This window comes from Drosophila takahashii, chromosome 2R, assembly GCF_030179915.1.
Source record: "Drosophila takahashii strain IR98-3 E-12201 chromosome 2R, DtakHiC1v2, whole genome shotgun sequence".
In the NCBI taxonomy this organism is placed as follows: domain Eukaryota; kingdom Metazoa; phylum Arthropoda; class Insecta; order Diptera; family Drosophilidae; genus Drosophila; species Drosophila takahashii.
Window position 1 is genome coordinate 2,658,520 of NC_091679.1, and position 25,594 is coordinate 2,684,113.

The window sequence follows — 25,594 nt, forward strand, 5'->3', positions numbered from 1 at the left end:
AGTTCAGGCACCTCAATAAAAGTCCTCCAGTTCAGGCACATTACTAAAAGTCCTCCAGTTCAGGCACAACACTAAAAGTCCTCCAGACAAGGCATACGGCACATAATGTGCATAAGGCACATTACTAAAAGCCCTCCAGTTCAGGCACAACACTAAAAGTCCTCCAGACAAGGCATACCGCGTCAAGGTCCTCCAGAAGGAACACCGCAACCAGGTCTAACAGGATCTGTGGCAACAGTTTCGTGATCTGGACCCCGAGATTAAAGAAATGGCACGACCACGAGAAGACGCAAAACCACTACCACCAGCACCAAAGGAGATGGACGCATCAATAAGCAAGGCAATCCGACTATTGCAATTACGATGTACCGAAATGGAATCATCCCTCAACCTAGTATCCCATGCTACTACCATCACACCCGCACTACAGCGCCACATTGATGCGCAATGGGCATTGGTGAGACAGGCTAATGATGTGATAGAAGTAATACCAGGCGCTTCAGACATCGCCGCTACAGAATTGTGTCAAGTTCAGTCACTTTATCAAGAATACGAGACGACGCTGTGACGCAAAGATGACTCGCCACTAAAGCTAACGTTATCCCAACCACCAGTCAACCTACCTGAGTTTGCTGGGGAATACCTACAATGGCCACAATTCCACGAACTCTTCATGGAACTAGTTCACAATCAACCGTACCCTTCTGCACAAAAGCTACATCTCCTTCAAGGTGTACTTAAGGGGGAAGCAAGAAATATATTAACAGATACAGCATTCTCCCAAGGAGAATATGAAGACACCTGGCGACGACTAAAGACCAAATTCCAAAATGGGAAAATATTAATCTTCACTGCACTCGCAAAAATTTTTGACCACGAGCCCATCAATGGGTCGGCTACTCAAGTCCGAGCGCTGCATGATACTGTCGAAAGATCTCTAAGTACACTTAAAAGTCTAGAAATCGACACACAGACATGGGATCCTATTTTAGGATTCCTAATACGAGAAAGGCTCGATCACAAGACACTAGCAGCATTAGAGGACGCTGCCGACACACCCACAGAAGTGGCCACTCTACCAAGCGTTCTAAGTTTCTTGGAACGAAGATCTTGCATGCTAGAAATATTGGATGAACAACCAAGTAGAAGACAGTCAATGTTCGCAACCGATTCAACTATTTCCGACCGTAAAACCACCGGAGGCTCAAGCCTGTGCAAGGTAATCACAGGTCTTTTCGAAACAGAAACCTCGTGTGATGCAAAAATAAAGCCGGGCTTAGAAGAAGGAGTAGACGATCATGCTGGACCTCATCCGGTTTTTGAGGAACAAAAGGATGACAATCCGATGGATGACCTCCAACTCGAAGAGCTGTGTACAAATAACCAATCTGTCGAAATAACAAAAGATAGCGAACGGATAAATAGGAACTCTCATAATGAAGAAAGGATGCATTTAACGAACTTAGTATTGGTGGATCATGACATAATTGAGCCTGAAGGTACTGGTAACCAAGTAAGAACCATCGAAACTGACTCAACCGACCAAGGACCAACGATTAGACCGAATAAGTCCTTGCAGCTAGCGGAAAACCAGCCAGCAAGTGAACTACTTAGAAAAATCAGCTCAACTTCTCATCAACTTCGAAACTACACAAATTCTGAACTGTTGATGATATTTCTAAAGTTAACTAAGAAAAATTTAAGGTTTGTTGCAGGAATTCCACATACTTTAGACAGTCCAAATGATCAATTTTTACAAGGTCACAACTTCAGTCCCCACGGTAATGCTATAATATTTGTCGCAAGGGCGATCGTTCATCAGCAACAGCAGTAGTATTATTGGTAACAGTATCAGGCGTCCAGTTACACCCACGGCAGATACTATTTGCTGATCAGCATATTCTACATAGTCAATGTCAGCGGTTGACTCGACGTCTCACTGACCCGCCAAGCAGTCAGCACTTTCTGCAGAGTCAACCGACCCAACTATGCAAACTGCTACTAAATCAAAACATTCTGACCTACTCCAGAATACAACCAATTCCACTATTCTTTACACTAAACTTCCGTGTTATCCAAGTAGTATATAAGCTAGTACCAAATTCACAATAAATCAGTTATCAACACATCTTATAACTCCGCGGTCTTCCTTTCTGACCTCCGGGAAGAGGCCACGTATACAAACTTATATTGATCTACAAGCCACGCTTGGGATCAAGCAAAGACAAGACACAATTTTAATACCCTTGAAAATTACTTACCTAAATGTGTATTCTTGATTAATAGCACTTTTGTTTGAACTCGAAAACAACTTATCACAGTTAGAACGCAATTGAAAAACGCGGAACAACGGCGCCTGCTTTTGAGAAACAGAAAAAGAATACTAAGCGGGAAAAACAACATCTGCAATTTCAATCTCTCTTGTTGTTCTCTTCCTATTGTCACGATCGTGCTTGCCTAATTTTTCTCTACTCCTGAGCAGAGAGAAATATTGAGAGAGAGAAATTTGGGAGAGCGTCGTCTCTGCCCAGCGCCGAAAATTGCCATTACAATATGGATTACGAATGCATTACTTCTCCTGCAGTAATGGGGAAACAATGGATTACAACATGGATTACTTTGCCATAGGCATGGCCGCCTTGTAATGTGGTTGAAAAACGTATGCTGAGTTGTAATGCTGTTCATTTATGAAAACAAAAAATATTTATTCCTCATGTAGGAATTTAACATGGGTATTATTGTATAATTTCTTCTTCTTTTTTTTTTCTTTTTTTAGTTCCACATTACAAGGCGGCCATGCCTAGAGGAGAAGTAATGCATTCGTAATCAATTTTGTAATGCCAATTTTCGCCGCTGGGTTAATTTCATAAAAAGACAGAGATTGAGGGAGAGAGGGTTGGTGAGAGAGTCGGTTCTGCCGAGACTCTGCCGGCGTCGCAGTCAACTCAGTGCTATTTTAGCGCTCGGTCTGAATTCGGGAACTGCAGGGTGGTTTATGACCCGTTTATCACACGCAGATGAGCGCAGACCAAGATATCAGCTACCTATTTGTTTAGGTCAAAGTAGCTGTCAGCAACGAACGAATTTCTGCTTAGTCGAAATCGTACAACAGGCTTATAATTACAATAGTGTTCTGGTTTACATATGTATATATTGGTAAGTACTTTACTCAATTATAATAATTATGAGATCCTCTCTCAAATTATCGGATAAAGTCCGATTTTTATACCCTTGCAGAGGGTATATGTCGGAGACAGGGGTCTTTTGGCCGCTTCTCGAGGTGGTTTTTCCGCCATCACTTTATTTTCACTTGAGTCTTTCTAAGAAGCGTGGCGAGTCGCAATTTACATACGTTGCCTGTTCGAAGGTTCTCGAAAGAAGCCACGCTCTTGAAACCCCTAAAAAGTCTTAGAAGGTCGCACTTCTCTCTCTCAATTCTTTATTCGATGACAAGTTTCTATCAGTTATATTGGTTATATTTATATCCTTGTAGAGGGTATTATAATTTCAGTCAGATGTTTGCAACGCAGTGAAGGAGACGTTTCCGACCACATAAAGTATATATATTCTTGATCAGCATCAATAGCCGAGTCCATCTAGCCATGTCCGTCTGTCCGTCTGTCCGTTTCTATGCGAACTAGTCTCTCAGCTTTAAAGCTATAGCGATGAAACTTTCCCGAAAGTCTTCTTTCTATTGCAGGTAGTACATATGTCGGAGCGAGCCGGATCGGATCACTATATCTTAAGGCTCCCATAGGAATATTCAAACATATATAAGAAAATTCATTGTTACTTTGTAGGAAGTAGGCGTTTTAATTCTTGACTACTTAATAACTACATTCAAAAATAGAAACGCTGAATCTGGAATCCCTGGAACTGCACCGAGTGAGTATTACTTTATCTGCAAGGGTATATAAGCTTCGGCTGGCCGAAGGTAGCTTCCTTTCTTGTTTACATTTATTTCTATTGTTATTAATTCTCTCGACACGGCTATCCTGACTATCACACGTCCTCGTGTGCATGGCTTAACATTGGATTGGCATCACATTTTTCTAATCTGGAACAAATTTGAAGTTTCTCATTAGCTTACATTATGACTTTTTATTCCCTTGCAGAGGGTATTATAATTTCTGTCAGATGTTTGCAACGCAGAGAAGGAGACGTTTCCGACCACATAAAGTATATGTATTCTTGATCAGCACCAATAACCGAGTCTATCTAGCCATGTCCGTCTGTCCGTTTACATGCGAACTAGTCTCTCAGTTTTAAAGCTATAGCGATGAAACTTTCCCGAAAGTCTTCTTTCTATTGCAGGTAGTACATATGTCGGAGCGAGCCGGTTCGTACCACTATATCTTAAGGCTCCCATAGGAATATTCAAACAAATATAAGAAAATTCATTGTAACTTTGTAGGAAGTAGACGTTTTGATTTTTGACAGCTTAAAAACTAAATTTAAATAGGCACGCTGAATCTGGAATCCGTGTAACTGCACCGAGTGAGCATTAAACTATAGGTATTTACTTTATCTGCAAGGGTAAATAAGCTTCGGCTGGCCGAAGCTAGCTTCCTTTCTTGTTTTTTTTTTTTAATCCCTCAATACACTTTTTGTGTCTTCAAATGACAGTTTGGCAGGATAACTCTTTCTTATTAGTAGCTTGTACTCTTCTGCGCAAACCCGACCATTTGGCTTACAATTTATCTTGCGACGATATGCACCTTTAGTGCCACAATCTTTGATTGGATCAACTTAGCCTCAGTGTGTGATGTCCTGTGCACCCCTCTTAGGTGACAGATATCAACTCATCTTCTGCGTTCATTTCAACGACATCACTTTCTTTGATCAACTCAGATGCAACTCGATTATCTGGTAGTTTTTGCAAGTTCTCATGCGAATACTTGTATGTTCTTTTACTAGTCAATGATTTCCACAGGTAACGATCACCTTCCAGCAATTCTGTTACAACAAACTTGAACTTGGGATCCCATTTCGTTTGATGGCGTTCCTCACTTCTTAGCAAGACATGATCGCCAATCCCATGTTTCACAACTTTTGCTTTATTTTGATCAACTCTACTCTTGTCATATTTTGCATTTTTTACCCATATTCTCTTTAGCTTCTGCCCCAGCTTCCTTACAATCTATCTTAGGTTCAGATATTATGGGTAAAATGCCCAAAGGTCTTGCCTGCTTTCCTGTTAGTAACTCTAAGGGGCTGAAATTACCCACCCGATTACTAGTACAATTCATAGCTAATTGGATGTCCATCAATGCATCCTGCCAAGAGCGTTCGTATGTCTCAACTGCTGTTAACATTCCTTTCATCGTGCTCCTCACGCGCTCCACTTGGCCGTTTGCCCTGCTTGCCCTTGTTGCAATTAAATGTAACTGGATTTTATTTGATGAACAAAAATCACGGAATCGACTACTGGCAAAGCTCCTACCTTGATCTAAAATTATACGGCTAGGAACCCCAAAAAGTGTTATACCTGCCTTTACTGCGTTGATACAATTTTCCGAATCCAAATTCAGTGTGTGATATCGGTAAACAAACTTGGTGAATGCGTCTATTTGTACTATGATCCCTTAAGTCATTTTTGCCGCTCAGCTTCCCAAGTTATACAGTTTTCCACAAACTTTCTGACGTACTTCGACATACTTTCAAACCAATACTGTTCATAGACCTTGTTTAGAGTTTTCAGCCATCCAAGATGCATTATAGCTTCGTGAACATGATTAATGACCGACCACTTAAAAGCTCTCGGAATCACTGGTAAGCGACGAGTCTTTCCGGTTTTCCGAATTTTGCGATGCAACAATCCGGATCTTACTTCGTACTCCGTACTTACTTACTCCGAGCTCTGCCAACTTGCATTTCACCTCCGTTTATTTGTGTCATGATATCAACTATACCTAAATCCCTCTGCTGTTCAGCGATTAGCCAATTATCCGTTATCGCTGCCAACTCAACGCGAACCTCAACTACTTTGCTTATCGTTTTCGAGACTTCTGGAACAGGATTTCGCGATAGGCAGTCTACGTGTGCCATTTGAGTTCCCTTTCTATATTCTACGCTAAAATCGAATGCCTGCAAGAACGCCCACCATCGGTGTACTCGTGGTGTCAGTTCAGCCTTTTGTGCGACTCGCTTTTGCAGTCGGAATTGCAGTCAGTATGGACGACGAACTTTCTACCATGCAGGTAATGTCGAAAATGTTTGACAGCAATATACACGGCTAAAGTCTCTGGTTCATAAGAATGATATTTTGATTCTGAAGCCGATGTACACTTACTGAAACACTCGATCACCCTACATGTGCCGTCAATCCTGTGAAGGAGCATTGCATCGTAGTCATCCGCGCTGGCGTCTGTATGCAACTCGATCGGAAGCTCAGGGTTGAATATGGTCAACACCGGGTCACTTGAAAACACGTCAATATTATTTTTACGTATTTGTTCATGATTCTCCTCCCAAGCAAATGAATTTACCTTAGAAGTTAACTAATACAATGGTTTCATCTGTTCAGAGAATCGTGGAACAAACTGTCTGAAATATGCATGGCAGTAGTTGGTTGACTTAATGCGGATAGAGCTTCTATTTTTCTTGGATTGGGTTTAATTTCGCCATCCTTAATATAAAACCCGAGATACTCTATTCCTGTCTTGAAGAATGTGCACTTCTTTATATTAATTGAAAAAACGGAATCTGACAAGGCTTTAAGCACAACTTTCAATCTTGTAAAAGCTTCTACTTCCACATCATCAATATAGACAATTGCATACGAGTATGCCAAATCACCTAAGGCTCGTACAATCGCTCTTTAAAATACTGACGAAGCGTTCTTCAAACCGAATTGCATAGCAAGGAACTCATATTGGCCTTCTGGAGTCACGAAAACTGTCTTCTCGATGAAATCAGTGTGAATCGGTATCTGATAAAATCCGATGCCCATGTCCAAACTGCTAACATATTTACTATCTATCTATCTGATCTGATATTAATGGCAATTGATATTTATCAGACACCGTATTCGCATTTAATTCGCGAAAATCAATGCACAGTCTACCACGTAATCTATCTATCTGATCTGATATTAATGGCAATGGATATGTATCAGACACCGTATTCGCATTTAATCCGCGAAAATCAATGCACAGTCTATCACTGCCATCTTTCTTTTTAACTAAAAGCATAGGACTAGCGAATGAAGAGCTACTTGGGCGGATGACATGGCTTTCAATCATTTGTTGGATTTTGTTCCTGACTATTAGTTTCTCTTCTGCACTTAGTCTATACGGACCTCTTTGTACAGTCTTAAGTTCATCAACTAGCAACGGAAATTAAAATTGAAAACTAAGCATAAATATATATTTGGTTTTTAGTTCATATTTAAAAAATTCCTTTTTTTAGCCTATAAGCCGAAAAAAGATTTTATCATAACTTTTTTCCTTCATTTCCGTAAAAACAACAGTATATTGTCCTAAGCAGAAATATATAAAAACTTGCATAAAAAAATCCTAAAATTCTTATTCCTTGCGTAAGTTATCCACTGCACAGAACAGTAAAAAGGAAAGTCATTTTTCGACACAAATCCATACATTAATTTTTGTCATAACATTAGTACTTTGTCCAAAACATATTGTTTAAATATAGAATTTCATACTGGGTTGAGCATGTATTTAAATTCCAAATCGATTAGCGTGTAAATCTAAAAAGAAACTTGTTTTCTTAAAAAAAAAAAATGGAAGAAAAAATTGCTAAAAGATAGATTTCTCTCGAAAAGATAGCTCTCGAACAACCAATAAGATAATTTTGACTAAGATTTATGAAATTAAAACGAATATTTTTTATAGGTAACCAAAAGGTAAATAAAAACCAAATACTCTTGGCGAATTAGTTAACGGGGTTTTTGGAAGGTATCCACAGTATATAAAAGGAACACCAATATTTATGCGAAGCAATGTTTTGCTTAATGTATTTGACGAATTTAAAAAACGGCATTAGTAATATGCAATTCCATATTACTGCATATTTTCATTGATATTTTGCTTCAGTATTTTTGTTTCCATTAATGTTTCACCTTGATTAGAATTAATTGATTTGAATATTTAGTTATTTTTTGAATACTTTTAATGGTATTTGCATTTTAAAACACAAAAATCTGTAAGAAAATGTCTTCGATCTGTTGTGGAAATGTAAATGCAATTTTTTTATGCAAAGGGATATCAGTATTATCATTAATTTGATTTTAAGCTAATCTAACTTCCTTAGTCAGCTGCAATGCACACACACGCACATATCTAGTGATTGTGTTTATAAAAAGCTCATTTTGTGGCTTTTATATATAAAAAAAAAACACCTTTTAACGAGGTAAAAAACTAGCACCTTCAACATACAAACGTTCTGAAATCAACATTTGTGACGAAAAATTATTACACTCGTCATTAAATACACTTTCTTAAATTTTCTCATTCGGCCCCCCTTAGCAAACCAGCCTTTTTTCTTATTGACTCTTCGCAGGCATTTAGTATTGGAGCTTGCCGTAGAGGGAAATTTAAGAATGTGTATTTAATGACGAGTGTGTAAGCAGTATATTGATTATATTGATTTGGTTTAAAAGTGAAAGCAGTGTATTGTTTGGCTTAAGTGATGTATGTACCGAAAACTATTATTTATAAGTAATGTACCAATTCCGCTGTTTCAATAATATGTAAAACTATTATTGCTAAGACCTAGGGATTATGTGAGGATCGGAGAACGGTCACACTACACTACAACGAGACAGAGAAGCGAACACGTTGTAAAAACCCACGCTAACCCAAAAAAATCACTATGGACGGCAGTCCATGTAGTGACGAAGCGCACCAGGAGAGTGTGCGAAGGCGACTACTATTATATAGCCGCAAAATTGAAAATCTGCTGTGATAGTCCGATCGTAATGAGTAATACACCAATCGAAAGGTATTGCAATAACTTAAAGGATTGCATACCAAGACTTTAAGAAAATCAATTGGCTTGGGAGAGAGAGCGGTGAAAGTGAAAAAATGAAAATTTCGAAATTTGGAGCTGTTGGGGCCGGTGGGGATAAATGCCCCCTCGCAATGTTTTAGTTGTATTCCTTTTGAAAATACCCGTCGAATGAGGGGTCATTTGTCAAAATCCGACGCTCCGTTCAAAAGTTATAGCCAAAATAAGATTTCCTTCTTCTTCCCAAAATGAAAATTTAATTCTGTTTGTCAGTTTGTCCAAAACATGTTTCTTAAGTTTTGAAAATTTAATATGACGTTCATCCCATCGATATAAAAAACTTTTGTTCTACCACTTTTGGAAAAACTCGCTAGTTTAGCGGGAAAACAGCTATAAATAGCTAAAATTCGGAAAACCGTAACTTCTATACTACTAAAGCTACAGACTTGTGCTGCATCTTGTTTGAAAGGTATTTTTAAATGCTATAAACGCCTTCTATATGCAATTTGTGTAAATGTAATAATTAAAAAGATATGAACAAAAGACAATTTTTTAAAACTTTTTTTTTAGCTTTTTTTTATTTTTCTCAAAAACGGCTCTAACGATTTTCTTGAAAACTTTAAACTGTATAACCCTTGAGATTCCTTAAATTTTGATATATAACACATTACTGTAAAAAGTCACGTTTAAAAGTTATTTTTATACGAAAATAGCCACTTTTGCCAGCTCGAACAACTAAAGCTTCCTGAGTATTGAATTTTGTGTGAGGGTATCCGAACTGTATTTTAGGGTCATGGAATCAGTAAATTTGCACTTAAGAGTTCCATATAGGAATCTTTTGTTCTACGACTTTTGGAAAAAGCCGCTACTTTAGCGGGAAAAAAGCTAAAAATGGCTAAATTTCGTTAGTTTGTAAGTACTACACTACTAAAGGTACAGACATGTGCCATACCTCGTTTAAAAGGTATTTTGAAATACTTAAACGCCTTTTTAACTTAATTTGTTTAAATACAATGGCTTACAAATTATGATTGACCAATTTAAATTTAAATGTATATATTAGCTCCTATGAGAGCAAATGTAAACAAACAAAAACTTCTGATATCAAATAAAAACACCTCTTAACGAGGTAGAAAACTAGTGACGATCGCACCTTCAACATACAAAAGTTCTGATATCAACATTTGTGACGAAAAATTATTACACTCGTCATTAAATAGACTTTCTAATATTTTTTTATTCGGCACGCTGCAATAGAAAATGCCTGTGAAGGGAAAAGGCTGGAATAGTCTGCTAGGGCGGGCCGAATGAGAAAAGATTAGAAAGTCTATTTAATGACGAGTGTAATAATTTTTCGTCACAAATGTTGATATCAGAACTTTTGTATGTTGAAGGTGCGATCGTCACTAGTTTTCTACCTCGTTAAGAGGTGTTTTTATTTGATAAATTAAAAGTGAAAATAACAAATAAAACTAAATAAGAACTACGGTTACAAGTGTAATAATTTTTTGTCACAAATGTTGATATCACAACTTTTGTATGTTGAAGGTGCGATCGTCACTAGTTTTTTTTACCTCGTTAAGAGGTGTTTATACTTGTTACTCGTAGAGTAAAAGAGTATATTGTATTCGTGCAAAAGTATGTAACAAGGAGAAGGAAGCTTTTCCGACCCTATAAAGTATATATATTCCTGATCAGGATCACTAGCCGAGTCAATCTAGCCATGTCCGTCTGTCCGTCTGTATAAACGCTAAGATTTTGGGAGCTACAAAAGCTAGAAAGTTGGGATTTCCCACACATATTTTCTGTCTTACTACGCAGCGCAAGTTTATTTCAGCCGAGGGACACGCCCCCTCTAACGCCCACAATCGCCCTCAAGGGATTTAAAAAAGGTGTCTGGCGCCTACGCCTTTCAAGATTTTAGAAAAGTAAAAATGCAATTTTATGGTGTTCATCAATACATATCCAGGGACTTCAAATAAGTGTTATGAGTTTAAAAAAATTGATAGCCAAAATAGCGTCCAAAAAATAAGGGAAAAAACCACTTACTTAGTATAATTCGGCAAATGGGAAAACGTGATAAACCTTTTTTTTCAATTTATATTTTATAAATTAAAAATAGGTCTTATTTTCCAATTTTTATAATAAAAACTGAAAATAAGTCCTATTCTCCAATTTTTATTATATAAATTAAAAATAACTATTAATCTCCAATTTTTATTATATAAATTGAAAATAAGTCTTATTCTCCAATTTTTATTATAAAAATTGAAAATAAAATTTGAATGCAAATATCTTTTAAACCAATGGAGTATGGGCCAAAATCTAAAAACAGGATTGATCTTCGAGTCAATACCTTTCATATGAGCTATGACATGACTATGTCCAAGGATATTTTAAGGACTTATAGCGCCTTCTAATGTCTTTAAAAACCGCGAATTTTTAGGAACAAGAGGATATATTTTTGTGTATCTTACATAACTTTACTTCAGATACCTAAATATGTATTCTATGTCGATTCTTTAAAAACCACGAATTCTTAGGAGCAAGAGGATTTATTTGTGTGGATCATACATAACTTAACTTAACTGAATATACTTATAAATAATTGGAAAATTAGCGACTTTCATTTTTTAATTACTTTATGCAAAATCAGACAGATGGACAGGTGTATTTTGACTGGGATATTTATTCTTATCATTTGGATTTTCTGGTACTAAATGGTTTTTTTTGACGTCATGTACTTCCACCGAATATAGAAGTTACATATATAAAACATTAGAAGGCGCTATAAGTCCTTAAAATATCCTTGGACATAGTCATGTCATAGCTCATATGAAAGGTATTGACTCGAAGATCAATCCTGTTTTTAGATTTTGGCCCATACTCCATTGGCTTAAAAGATATTTGCATTCAATTTTTATTTTCAATTTTTATAATAAAAATTGGAGAATAAGACTTATTTTTAATTTATATAATAAAAATTGGAGAATAAGACTTATTTTTAATTTATATAATAAAAATTGGAGAATAAGACTTATTTTCAATTTTTATTATAAAAATTGGAAAAAAAGACTTCTTTTCAATTTATATAATAAAAAGTTAAGAATAAGACGTTTTTTTCAATTTTTATTATAAAAATTGAAAATAAAACTTATTTTTAAATTTTTTCTATAAAAATCAACAAATAATTATTATTTTCTAATTTTTATTTTAAAAATCATAATAATTACGATCCCTGTACCTATCTCATAGGAGCTAATCACTATGGACGGCAGTCCATGTAGTGACGAAGTGCACAAGGAGAGTGTGCGAAGGCGACTACTATTATGTAGCCGCAAAATTGAAAATCTGCTGTGATAGTCCGATCGTAATGAGTAATGCACCAAATTGAAGGTATTACTAAAACTTAAAGGATTGCATACCAAGACCTCAAGAAAATCAATTGGTTTGGGAGAGAGAGCGGTGAAAGTGTAAAAGTGAAAATTTAGAAATTTGGATCTGTTGGGGCCGGTGGGGATAATCGGCCCCTCGCACTACGTTAGTTGTATTCCTACTGAAAATGCGCTTAGTATGAGGGGTCATAGTTAAGCGGGAAAACATCTATAAATAGCTAAAATACGGAAGGCCGTAACTTCTCGCTGCTGTATCTCGTTTGAAAGGTATTTTAAAAAGCTTTAAGCGCCTTCTACATGTAATTTGTGTAAATTTAATATTTAAAAAAAAAATATGCACAAAACAAAAATGTTGTAATCTTTTTATTTCAGCTTTTATTTTATTTCTTTCAAAAACGGGTCTAACGATTTTCTTTAAAACTTCAAACTGTATAGCCCTCGAGATTCCTTAATTTTTGGTATACATCATGTTACTGTAAAAAATCACGTTTAAAAGTTATTAAGAAACGAAAATAGCCACTTTTGCCAGCTCAGAACAACTAACGCTTCCTGAGCATTGAATTTTGTGCGTGGGTGTCTAAACTGTATTTTAGGGTCATTGAACCAGTTAATTTGCATAGGAATCTTTTGTTTTACGATTTTTAGGAAACAAGCTAGAAACAGCTAAATTTCGTAAGTTTGTAAGTTCTACACTACTAAAGCTACAGACATGTGCAATACCTCGTTTAAAAGGTATTTTGAAATACTTCAACGCCTTTTTAACTTAAATAATTTTAAAATTATGCTTGACCAATTTAAATTTAAATGAATATATTAGCTCCTGTGAGAGCAAAAGTAAACAAACAAAAACTTCTGATATCAAATAAAAACACCTCTTAACGAGGTAAAAAACTAGTTACAATCGCACCTTCAACATACAAAACTTCTGATATCAACATTTGTGTCGAAAAATGATTACATTCGTCATCACATACACTTTCTAAAATGTTCTCATTCGGCACGCTGCAATAAAAAAACCTGTGAGGAGTGAAGAAGAAGAAAGGCTGGAATAGTTTGCTAAGGCGGGCCGAATCAGAAGGTGGAAGGGAATGCCGTGAATCAAATTGTTTAAACATTTATATTTTTTTTAACAATATGAGGCACAAGTTAGGAAGGGTTAGAGACTCAATTGATTTGAATATTTAGTTTTTTTAATACCTTCAATGCTATTTGCATTTTAAAACACAAAAATCTGTAACAAAATCTGTTGTAGAAATGAAAATGCAATTTTTTTATGCAAAAGGATATCAGTATTATCATTAATTTGAATTTAAGCGAATCTAACTTCCTTAGTCAGCTGCAATGCACACACGCACATATCTAGGGATTGCGGCTTATATATTTCGTCCATGTGTGTGTGCAACGGAGCTAAATAATGTTTTTTTACAAATCAACAATTTGTCAATATCTCAACGTTTGAAAACTAATAAATAGTTTGCTAATCACTTTTTTGCATTATGTAGGTAGGTAAAAGTGGTGAGGTCCTCTCTGAGGACCTCCAAGTAGAGCTGAGCTCCGTTTTGATCCACACCCTCGTAAATTGTTGTCTCCGCGTTCTCTTCAGTACCAGCCTGCGTCATTTAGAAAAGCTAGAATTGCAGTTATCCTCTGCTTTCCTATACGCCCCGAAGTATCTGGCCCTGATATGGTTTAGTACTGGGCAATGACACATCATGTGCTCAGGTGTCTCCTGTGTGTCAGTTTCTTTGCAGCTTCTGTAATTAGCGTTGTACGGAAGCCCCATCTTCATGGGTTGCGTGCCAATGGCCCAATGGCCTGTGATGAGTGCCGTGATCCTTCTAATATCCCTTTTACTTTTGGTTATTAGCTCTCGAGTTCTCTTGCTATTGATGGGTGGCCAGCAGAGTTTTGATCTTCTGAGACCCTGCTTTTCCGACCAACTTTTACTAGCTTGTGTTTTGTAGTGTTCGTGAATTCTTGCTTGGTAGACTAGTTGTATAGGAGTCGTCTGCCGACCCCATTCGTGCAAGTTCATCCGCCTTTTCGTTTCCTGGTATATCAGTGTGCACCCATGTTATCTGTACATGGTTTTTTGTTTGCTAGTATGCTAAGAGCCGACTTATTATCGGCTACTAGTGTCGAGTTGGTTCTTGCTGCTGCGAGAGATTTGAAAGCCGCTTGGCTATCAGAGTATATCCTTACCTTGGTATTCCTGAATTGGCATTGCTGAATCGAAAGCTTGGCTGCTTCTAAAATAGCAAGTGCCTCAACCTGAAAAACTGTCGCTGATTCTGGGAGGTGGAATTTCGATTCTATCCCCCAGCTTTCAGCGAAAATTCCAGCCCCTACACCACAGTCCATCTTGGAGCCGTCAGTGTAGAGTGATACCTCATCTTGTCCGATTACTCTGTCATTCTCCCAGTCTTAGTAGTAGTAGTCGTAAATCCGTTTCCAAATCTTATCTCAGCTGTCATATAATCCGTTTTGTTCTTTGCCAGATAGTTGCTGTCTTCTAAGATACGGCAGTGTTCTGTGTGGTAGCCTTTCCAGTATTTACTTGCCTTCAGTCTGGCCGCACTCTGCGCTGCCGTATCCTTTATGAAAAGTTCTATAGGCATTATATCCAGAATAGTGTTCAACGCGGCAGCCGGGCATGATCTTAATGCCCCTGTAGCTCCTGCGCAAGCTGAGGATTCTGTATTCTTTTCAGCTTAGTAATATTGTATGCTCTTGTCAGGGCTGGCCAGCAGACTAGTGCCCCGTATGTGAGAATTGGCCTTACCACTGCACTATGGGGAAAAAGTCCGTTTTTTTGGCATAAACGCAAAAAATAAAAGTTACTAATTTAAAAAACAAATATTTTATTTTAATAGTAAAACGGTTAAACTTATTAGAACAATTTAAAAAAAAATTTTACGTGCCACCGATAATTTGTTGTAGCCTATCAAAGTCTATCGATTAACGTGCTCATCTCTAAGAAAAAAGCGCGCTAATTTTACTCCAAAGTTTCCCATCGTCGTGCAAAGTGTTCAGAGGGCGAAAAAATAAACAAAAATATGGAAAATTTACGTCAAGGTATGCTTAAATACTTCTCAAAACAAATTGTGTTGTAACTGTTTGCATTGTCCTGTTGTTTAATGTCTTGTGTATGTCTCTTTTAGCCGAAAACTAACAAAAGTTATTGTGTTCTGTTAAGCTTTAGTTAAGAATCTACGCCGATCGACGCAAGGTTGTAATATAAATGTATTAACAAAATGATAAAGAAACAGGTGTTATCATTGCTTTTTGCCCGTTTTTGCCCCTTTTTCAATAAATCACTGTTTAGCTGCATATGAATTCCGATGTTACAAACGATATTGAAAGTACGGAGGAAGACGAAGATGGTGAAATCAATTTCTTTGATTTGGATAGTGTTTATTTGGAAGCAGAACCTGAAGAAGAATGATTGAAGTTGGTGTCTAGGTCTGGCAAACCCAATTTTTTAACTTTCTTGCTTGTTTCAGAGAGTTTCGATGGAGAATAATTAAATTTTATTTTATTAATATTATATCTTACATAAGTTATCTATATAAAAATGTTTTTTATTAATAAAAAAATATTTTTACAAATTTTTAGGGGGTTGACCATAATGGGGAGGTGGTGGGTGGGTGGCTGTGGGTGGTGTTTTTACAACCGTAAGGTTTTTTCAAAAAATGGAAAAAACCGAAATTCTATTTGTGCATAAGAAGTATATATTATAATTTTCAAGGCCCTATCTTTAAAACTAGAGTTTATACCAAAAATACGGAATTTTTCCCCATAGTGGAATGGTCCGATTTGAAAAATGTCTTCCCTATTTCGATAGGTATAAATATACACAACAAAATTGAAAGTATACTTCTCGGAAATCTTTAAAGGTGTGGGCGCCAGACACATTTTAAAATCGTTAGTGGGCGATTGTGGGCGTTAGAGGGGCGTGGAGCTCGGCTGAAATAAACTTGCGCTGCGTAGGAGGCCCAAGAATATGTGTGGAAAATCTCAACCTTCTAGCTTTTGTAGTTTCCGAGATCTCAGCGTTCATACAGACGGACAGACGGACATGGCTAGATCGACTCGGCTAGTGACCCTGATCAAGAATATATATACTTTATGTGGTCGGAAACGCTTCCTTCTACCTGTTACATACTTTTGCACGAATCTAATATACCCTTTTACTCTACGAGTAACGGGTATAAATACACTTTTAACCTTATGTTTAAATTAGACTATTTCTAATTACTTAATATATTAATACTTTTTATTATTACTTATCATCTAAATCATTGTTTAAAATATTTTCTCTATTTAAATCGATTTTATTATTTTTTTGTTTTTTTCGTCGAATTTCTTTTTTGCGATGCGACTTTTGTTCGTTTTGAACGCAGCTCGTACCAATGCGACGTATTTTCTTTGACAGCATCTACATTTAAGAAAAAGTTGATAATTAGTTGTTAATGAAATATAAATGTTTAGTTGTACTTACTATATAATGCATCATTTAAATTGGTATATTTTTTAAATGGCATTTTGCCTAGGATGCCATCATAATTAAATTTTCCAATTAAATCCGGTCCTAGAATGTTGTCCAAATTTTTGACTAGGTCGCCATTTATGGCTCGTTTTACAATTTGATTCTTGAAAAAAAGAAAAGAAAAATGAAATAAATAATGAAAGAATGGTTCCTCAAAGAAGTCCTTATTTGTTAATTTATTAAGCACCGCCAGTATATGGCTTTGGGTGTTTACGATGGCTTCCTGGTTTTTGACAATTTTGTCTAACTTTTTATCGAATTCCTCCATTTGGATTTCCTTAGGTTTGTTCTCGAACTCAGAAGTGTTTAACCCAAACATTTCTAAAAATTAATAATACGCATATAAGATGGGAGTGAAAATTAATAAATCTTTGGAAGGCATACATACATATTTATATTTAACTAGCTATACCCGGAGCGACTTCGTTCGCTTAACATTAGTTTGGAGTTAGGAAATTTGGTTTTATTTGCGAGTTTTTCGAAAACCTTTGTGTAAACAATCTTTTTGGAAGATCCTTCCTTTATATAATAAATGAATGTGATCTAAGTAAAAGTAGTGAATTTTTATATCTTCTATGAGTTACAATGTTATCAATGAAATTTTAATTTGCGCACAAATTTACACATGTTTGTAAATTGGAATTTATTGTTTTAAAATTTGATGTTTTGAATGAAACGAAAACAATATTACACTCACGAAAAGATTGACATCCAATGCAAAAGTAGCGAAGTAACTTATTATTATCCGATTTCAAATTTGATTGATAATTATTAATTTTAAACTCTTCCAATTTTGCATTAGCTGAAAGGAAATGAATAATTTTATTTATTTTATATTTAAGCACATTATCGACTTTCAAGTAGAAACATAAACACACATTGTGTGTATGTATTGTATTGTACAAATCAAAACATATCCAAATATACATACGTATTTGGGCAAAAGTTCGAATCTTAAGATATTTAACTTGGAAACATTTTGGCTTTGTTTACAGAATTTGTAGTAATTTTTATCTTCTTCCAAAAAGGAAAAAAAAGGGAAAAATATTTTTTGAAAAATAAAACCAATGCATTTCATCCACAGGACTGACTATTGATTGAAAATCATATTGATCGGAACAGCAGTTTAAGTTTTTAAAATTCAAAACAAATTTTAACTTAAATTGCCCTTAAAACTTAAGCATTTGGGCCACAGAATAACCATTGACCGAAAAATGATCTCGATCGAAGCAGCGGTTTAGATTTTTTAAATCGAAAAGTTAGTTTTAAGTGTAGCCCCCAAATTATGGGGGATATCGAAATTTCTTTTAGATTTCTATTTGGGCCCTTTCAAGACCTAAATTTTTGCAAAATCAAAATTTCGAAATTCCAACCATTTTAGAAGTTAAGCTTAAGTACATCTAATGATTTTTTAATCTAAATATGGATATTGGAGCTGTTTGGGGCCACTGGGGGGACATGTCGGACCTTAGTGGGCGCCTACGCCCCCAATGGAATACTGTGAAAAAATTTGGCTGCTCTAGCTCTTACGGTTTGGGCTGTGGTCGCATCCCCTTAAAAATCGGTCTTTCATTTTATAATCTTTAGAGATTAAGCTTAAGGAAACTATTTCTACATCTAACATTTTATTTAATGTCTCAAGAATTCCCAAAGAGGCTGAGTTTATAGGCTTAATATAGAAAGGCCTTGGGTCTGCAAACCTTCTGCACTGAATAAATTGCTCATTTTTATCGTTTTCTATAAAATTAAGGACAATAATAGAAACGCATGGGCTTAAACAACAATAATTGTTTGGAGATTTTGTGGTGAGGTTAAATTCTTCATTAATTTATTTTATTATATTACCTTTCTTATTTAAAATAAAGCCCTTTATTGTTTCCTTATTTCGAAATTTTTTGCCCCGTACTTGTTTTAACTTGTTCTAAAATTTTTGTCGTACACTTAATAGATTTTTTTAAGCCTTGCAAGAAATTTTCAAATTTGTATGCAGTCAAGTCATGCAGATATCCCATTTCTCTGACCGACTCGCACAAATGCAGCATACTTTGGACATTATAAGATATATTTCTTGCGCCGTAAATATCAGCAAATGTGCTTACAAAATAGGGATGTCAAAAATATATCAAAATATCAATATATCGATATTTTTTGCAAAAAAAAATTTATTTATATCGTGATATTTATTTAGCCAAATATCACAATATCGATATTTTATTTTTCGATATTATTTGATATTTGCATATCTTTCTCTCATCTGTGCACAAAAAAATTAAGCGTGTTAAAATTTATTTCGGTGAATTTAATAACAAAAAACTAAGTGCAAACTTTGTTTTAAAACTATTAAAACATGTGGGAATACATCAAAAATGTTATCCCACTTGAAAAACAAAAACTTTTATGTGTGGAGCTAATAAAATAAGAAATTTCATAAAACGTATTATATTGTTTATACTTTTCTAGTGCTTTTACATTAATTTTAGGGCAAAAGTCTTTGTTGTTAGCTTATTTACGCGGTTAAAATTTTGAAATTCAACTGAAAAAAAAATATCAAAAGTATCTGATATATCGATGTTTTTTTGGCGATATATTATATATCATATTGATATTTTTCTTAAAGAAAATATATCAGCGATACGATATTTTTAAAATATTTGACATCCCTATTACAAAATGATCAAAAATGTTTTGGATCACGTTCAAATTTTGTAAGTAATTGGTTTTGGAAAGTAACGCTGTATACCCGCAGTGTAATAAAAGAATGTGGGAATATATATTGTCAGGGACTATATCTTTTAGAAGTACAATTGAAGTGTACAAAATAAATAATCTTAGCTCTGTAGCTTTCCACCTGCTTAGTTCATCTAAGTTTCTGCGCTTTCTATTGAACTCAGACGGAATAAAGTCAGCGAGTGCCATAGAACGGTTATTAAATTCGTCTTTTTTATCGTTAGTAAATTTTAAGTTGGTGCTGTTACTTATAATCATTTTAATAATTTTTTTTTTGTGATACCCAGATCAAGAAGGTGCATTGGGTCTAAGGGAAATTGGGTAATCATGCCAATCCCCAGCGATTCGAGCGCGCTTTCATTGTCAAGAAAATATTTTATGTGATGGTCTACATATTTTCTGGACGCATAGTCCTCATCACTAATTTTTTGTCCCCGAAAAGACGAAAATGCAATATTTTTGCCTACACGAGTGCCCACCTGCGTGCATTTAATACAGCCATGATAGGCCGTATGACCTTTTAAGCCACAAATCATGGCTTTCGCTGGGGTATCATTTTAATGCATTTCAATTCGTTGACAAAGTCTGCTAGGAAATTGGTTCCAATTAGGAAAACTTCGCTGTTTTAAACATTTCGAAAATACCCCACAATACGCCACAAACTAGTTGATGAGCTTTTGTACAAAGGCAAGCCGTCTATGCCCACATCCATCAAGAGCTCCGTTATATTATCGAATAAATTTGTAATATTGTGTATATAATTCTGGTTCTGGGTTACTTATTTTGACTATTTGTTTGAGGATTCCATCTGGATCTCTGGCAGTAGAATGCACGCCAAAATCCACTGATTTTTCGACTTCCCGCATTATAGATTTTCCACACGTACCTAGTTATGGTTTTCCTCCACTTGCAATATCTGCTTTTCTACACCCTCCCAGTTTTGGTTTTTCCAGACCCTCGCAGTTTTGGTTTTGCACTGTTTAGCAGTATCTGATTTTCCACAATAAAAATCATTTTATTGTAATATTTGTTTGTGTATTTATTAATAGTATTTACAATCGAAGCATTGGAACTAAAAATTTTTAATGGCTGAAGTATTCCCGGGTTTTGCTTGTCTTCTGAATATATCAAAAATAATTAAGATATGAATGTAAGGCCAGGAATAATAATAAGAGTAATTACCATTATTAGGTCTCCGCACAAAATTAAAGGATCTCTCCAGAAATTATGCCTGGTTTGCCATAGCCGATCATTTACCCTCTGTTTAGTTGTGTTATGTCGGGTATCTATATCAAAAACTATGAGAAGAAAAAATAAAATATGACAAAAGCAGGCGCAACACTTCTGGTCAAAAGAAGTCTCAATCGGCCTGGCTGAAACAAATGTAATATTTTGATTAAACTAAACCACTAAGTTAGTTCTGAAGTACTATTTATACAACCATTTAATGAACACCTCACACCATTTACCACTGGTAAAGATTAAAAACATTTCAAGTTTCACTGAAATGCAGAATTTGTGTTGAAGATAGCATCCGAAGGTGTATATTTATTAATGGCTAAAATATCTGTGGTACTAACCTTTGTAACGCTGAAATAAAGATTATTAAAAGACAACATTTATTTTATCACTCACCTTTTTATTGTTTTTTAGATTAAAATTGTTATGGTCTGCCAGAAATAAAGAAAATAAGCATTAACAAAATCAAAACATACCAAACGACCGCGTACCTGGGTTAGAGAGGAGCAACAGATGCCGATACTAGGGATGGCCTGGGAATGGAGAACTGGTTCCGGAGTCGTGCTGGTTCGTGGCGGAACTAGTAGAATAGTGGGCTTAAGCTAGGTTTAAATTTCGGAAAACTCTCTCTCGAAAATGGAATTGAGCCGACTTACAAGAAGGGCAACTAAAGGGCAAATCAGACCCATCTAGAAGCGGAGAAAGAGTAGTCGTGCCTGTGGGAAAAAAAATTCCAATGTGAGAGTGCAAGTTGTAGATAAAAAAAATATAAATTAAAGTGTTTTTGTGTTCGCAGCTTCCGGCGCCAAATTCAAAGTCTGGGAGTCTGCGAGGAAAAGGAATTAAACTTGGAGGAAACCATAGGAAAATTGATTATCACCGCCCACATCTGGGTGGTGCCAGGTTTTTTATTTTAAGTTTAGTGTTAAAGTTAATAAAACCATATAATAATCAACAATAACCACAAACCACAAACTACAAACTACAAACTACGAATCTGCTTCTACTAAATTAAAATATTAATGTAACCCTATATATATATATATTATTTATTCATTTATTTATACTTATAACTATTTATTCATGTGTGATGTAATCGTCCCTGTGGTACCCAGGTTAGGGAATTGTTAAGAAATGAATGTTATTTATATGAACTTTGTGGATTAAAGTGGAAAAGAAAAATGAGCGAGTAGAGAGTTAAAAATGGGGTGAGGTGACGCGTAAAAGACCCAGTATCCAGTGTCGGGGAGTTGATTGAAAGGTACATCAGCTCAAGGATGGGAGGGTGTATTCCGCGGCCATTAACAGCAGGTCCGCAGTCCTTGTTTCCATTCATTTTTAAAGTGTCATCAAGTCTGAATAAAATAAATAATACTGTGTGCCGACAAATCCAACCATCGTGGTCATACTCACGCTTGAGATATCCGATTGCTAGCCGGAATCCGATGGTTGGATCACCAAAATAAGTCGAGACATAACAGAGTGGCGCCCAAAGAAAACATAATAAAAAGACAGAAAAAAAAGAAGAAAGAGAATCTCCGGCTGGTCCTCGACAACTAGTGGTGGTCCTACATAATTGCTACCAAGAGCAAATCGTAGAAGTCCCACTAAGAGGCGAGAGACGCAGCCACGTAGGATGATCGCTGAGATGCCCACGACCGGGACCCCGACAGGAGACAGAAATATCCTGGTTCGGCGCGGCCCATCAAGGGCGTCGTAAGAAGAAGTCTATGAACACCTATAGAGACGGCGAAAAGGCGGAATCAACCAAAAGGAGATCAGGATCGGTAGCTTACAACATCCAGCGGTCGTGGTCCTTGTGGAAAAGGTTGCTGGAAGCAACACACATGTAGTCCGGCCAAAGAAGGTGAAAGCTGCTGAAAAGAAACAAGAAGGATTAGGAATATGAAAGTACAGTGGGCTGGGTAAAATATTCGTCACTCACCCTACCTAGCAGACAAAAGAGAAAAACAGAAAAGTTAAGAAAAAGAAGGGAAGAAAAGATATGTCAGAAAGCGAAAGAAACAGGCAGACATTCAATAGAAAAATTAGAAGAAGTTTGGAGTTTTTTTTGAACCGCGGATCCGAAATAATGACTCCGCCAGCTACACGTTCCCAAGCCAATCAGAAAGTGAACCGAGACATAAAGGATATCACTCCTCCCCAGGGGTTTATGATGGATGGTAGCGCAGCCTTTGAGATCAGCGACCAGCAGGATATGACGGGAGCAGTGGGGGGCGTGGAAGCACATATTAGCGACGGAGTTCCCCGCGGCGACCAACACAATCTCACTAGCGATGAGGAAGGGAAGAGTCCTGTGCATTTAGGTAAAGAAATAGAGTCAGCCATTAATTTAGCTCTATTACAAGCTCATGAAACTTACCGTAAAGCGGCGTCCATTGAGGTCTCTGCATTCCAGAAGCAAATGCAACAGGAGATGATGAATTTCATGAAGGAAATCAATCAGATCGTCCGCCCTACAGGGAAGGCACAGGCAGACACTCAAGAGCCTCCTCCTAGACCATCGATGGAAGCAGCCAGGCCTAATCCAGCGCAGCAGCGAGCTGATGGCAGACTCTGGGAAGAGCAACAGAGGGTATGGGCGGGTTGGCATCAGTATAGCCAACCACCGCCTTTGTTCAGGCCAGGAGTTTCAGCTGCCGGAAGTTTGAATGGGAATCCAAGTGGCGGGCATAGGGATTACAAACCCGAGATGAGCCATCCCAGGAAGTGGGGTATATCCTTCGATGGCGGACCTAGGGGAATGCCAATTGGTGAATTTATATTCCGGATAGAGCATCTACAGATGGCTTACCAAGTCACGTGGGAAGAGGTCCTTCGATCGTTCCACTGCCTAGTAGATGGTCAAGCCAAGGAGTGGTTTTGGATGCACGTACGCACAACGGGATTGAGGGATTGGCCAAATCTAAAAAACGCGCTGCAACAACGTTTCCAAACGCTGCGTTCGAACTTCGAGCGTGAGCGAGAACTACGCGAGCGAAAGCAACGACCAGGAGAGAGCGTGGATGAATATCTGCAGGCGATGCTGAGCCTCCGATCCCAGTTGGACATCAACATGTCCGACCACGACCTAATAAGGACAATTAAAGTAAACATCAGAGACGGGATATCGAGGATAATATATCCGATGTGGTTAACTAACCTGGAACAGCTGAGGGAGGAATGCCACGAAGCCGAGAGGGTTTTGGCCAATCGCTGGTCGCGCACATCCGGGATGCAAGAGCACCAGAGACCACCGAGGGAGAAGCACCAGGTTCACGAGGCGTACGTACCCCAGGAGCCAGACGAGGACTCCGAGTTCGTAGAGGCCATTTCCCGGGGCAGAGAAGGCGGAGCGCAAAGTACGTTGGTCTGCTACAATTGCTCTATGCCGGGACACACGTATTACACGTGCGACTCGGAGGTCCTGAATAAGTTCTGCTACAGATGCGGCCGACAGGGAGTTCGTTTTACTCGGTGTCCGAAATGTCAGGCGGGAAACGCGAGATGGAGCTTGACGCAACCGGAGGAGTCCCGCTCCCATCCCAAGACGACAAATTAACTGCCTCCGAGGATCTGAAAGATATGTTAAAAGATAAATATAAGTCAGTGTTTAAGAAGATATTAATAAATAAAAGTATAAACAAGGTAAATATAGGAACAAAATACGTGGCCAGGCCTATTGAAGAGAGGGAACGCGACTATCAGCAGGCAAGGGAAAGGATATTTGGAGAACCAAGGGGAGATAGCCATTCCCGCAAGTCGCCGAGGATAATCCGAGCACGGAGGCGTTACCAGCAACGAAAACAGGAACGAAGAGAGGTCTGCACAGCTATAATATCAGCAGCTACGACGGAGAACCGAGCGTTTGCCGAGGTATTGGTTGCAAATCACCCAATGCAGGGGCTGCTTGACACGGGAGCATCGAAGAGCATCCTAGGAGACGGGTGTATGGACCTGGTAAAGTGGCTGAAACTAGAAGTTTTGAAAGTAAGATCTACAGTACAGACAGCAGGCGGTGCAACTCACCGGATAGCGGGTCGCATAGAGGTGGACGTTGGCTATAAACAGGAAACTCACCACATATCATTGCTCCTATGTCCCTCACTGCGGCAAAAACTATATTTGGGAATAGACTTTTGGCGGAAATTTTCATTAGCTCCGGACGTCGTAGGAGTAGGTGAATTGTCGTCGATTGAGAATGAGTTCCATGTTACGAGCGAACCGGTAGAACCACACATCCTGTCTGAGGAAGAGAAAACACAGTTGGAGTTAGTGCAGGATAAGTTTCTAACTTACGAAAAACACGGCATGGGACTGACGGAATTGGAAACGCATTCCATACAACTGGAGGCAGGAACAGTCCCAGTAAAGGAAAGGTTCTATCCGGTGTCACCAAAAGTCCAGGAATTGCTCTATGCGGAAGTAGACGAAATGTTGCGATTAGGTGTAATCGAGACTAGTGAAAGCCCATGGAACAATAGGGTTACTCTGGTCCAAAAACCTGGGAAAAACCGGTTATGCTTAGATGCGAGGAAACTCAATAAGGTAACGATCAAGGATGCTTACCCATTGCAGAATATAGAGTCGATTCTGAGCCGAGTGGATGAAACCATTTACATTAGCAGTGTGGATTTAAAGCATGCGTTCTGGCAAATTGAGCTGGACCAAAAAAGTAGGGAGTACACCGCATTCACCATCCCGGGAAGGCCGTTGT

The 25,594-nt window shown here is 37.4% G+C and overlaps 2 protein-coding genes across 2 annotated transcripts in view; both read left to right on the forward strand.

Moving 5' to 3' along the window:
* Gpa2 (Glycoprotein hormone alpha 2) overlaps nt 1-25,594 on the forward strand; it is a 177,623-nt gene that overhangs the window by 137,036 nt on the left and 14,993 nt on the right. The gene's annotated exons all lie outside the window — the stretch shown is intronic.
* Nucleotides 24,775-25,462, forward strand: LOC138912760 (uncharacterized). The gene is made up of 2 exons (XM_070214063.1): nt 24,775-25,394; nt 25,456-25,462. Exons 1-2 carry the CDS (start codon nt 24,775-24,777, stop codon nt 25,460-25,462), a joined length of 627 nt encoding a protein of 208 aa, XP_070070164.1.

Excerpts from the sequence above, each read along its gene's own strand:
- LOC138912760 (XM_070214063.1), top strand. The coding sequence starts at position 24,775 with ATGCAGGGGCTGCTTGACACGGGAGCATCGAAGAGCATCCTAGGAGAC.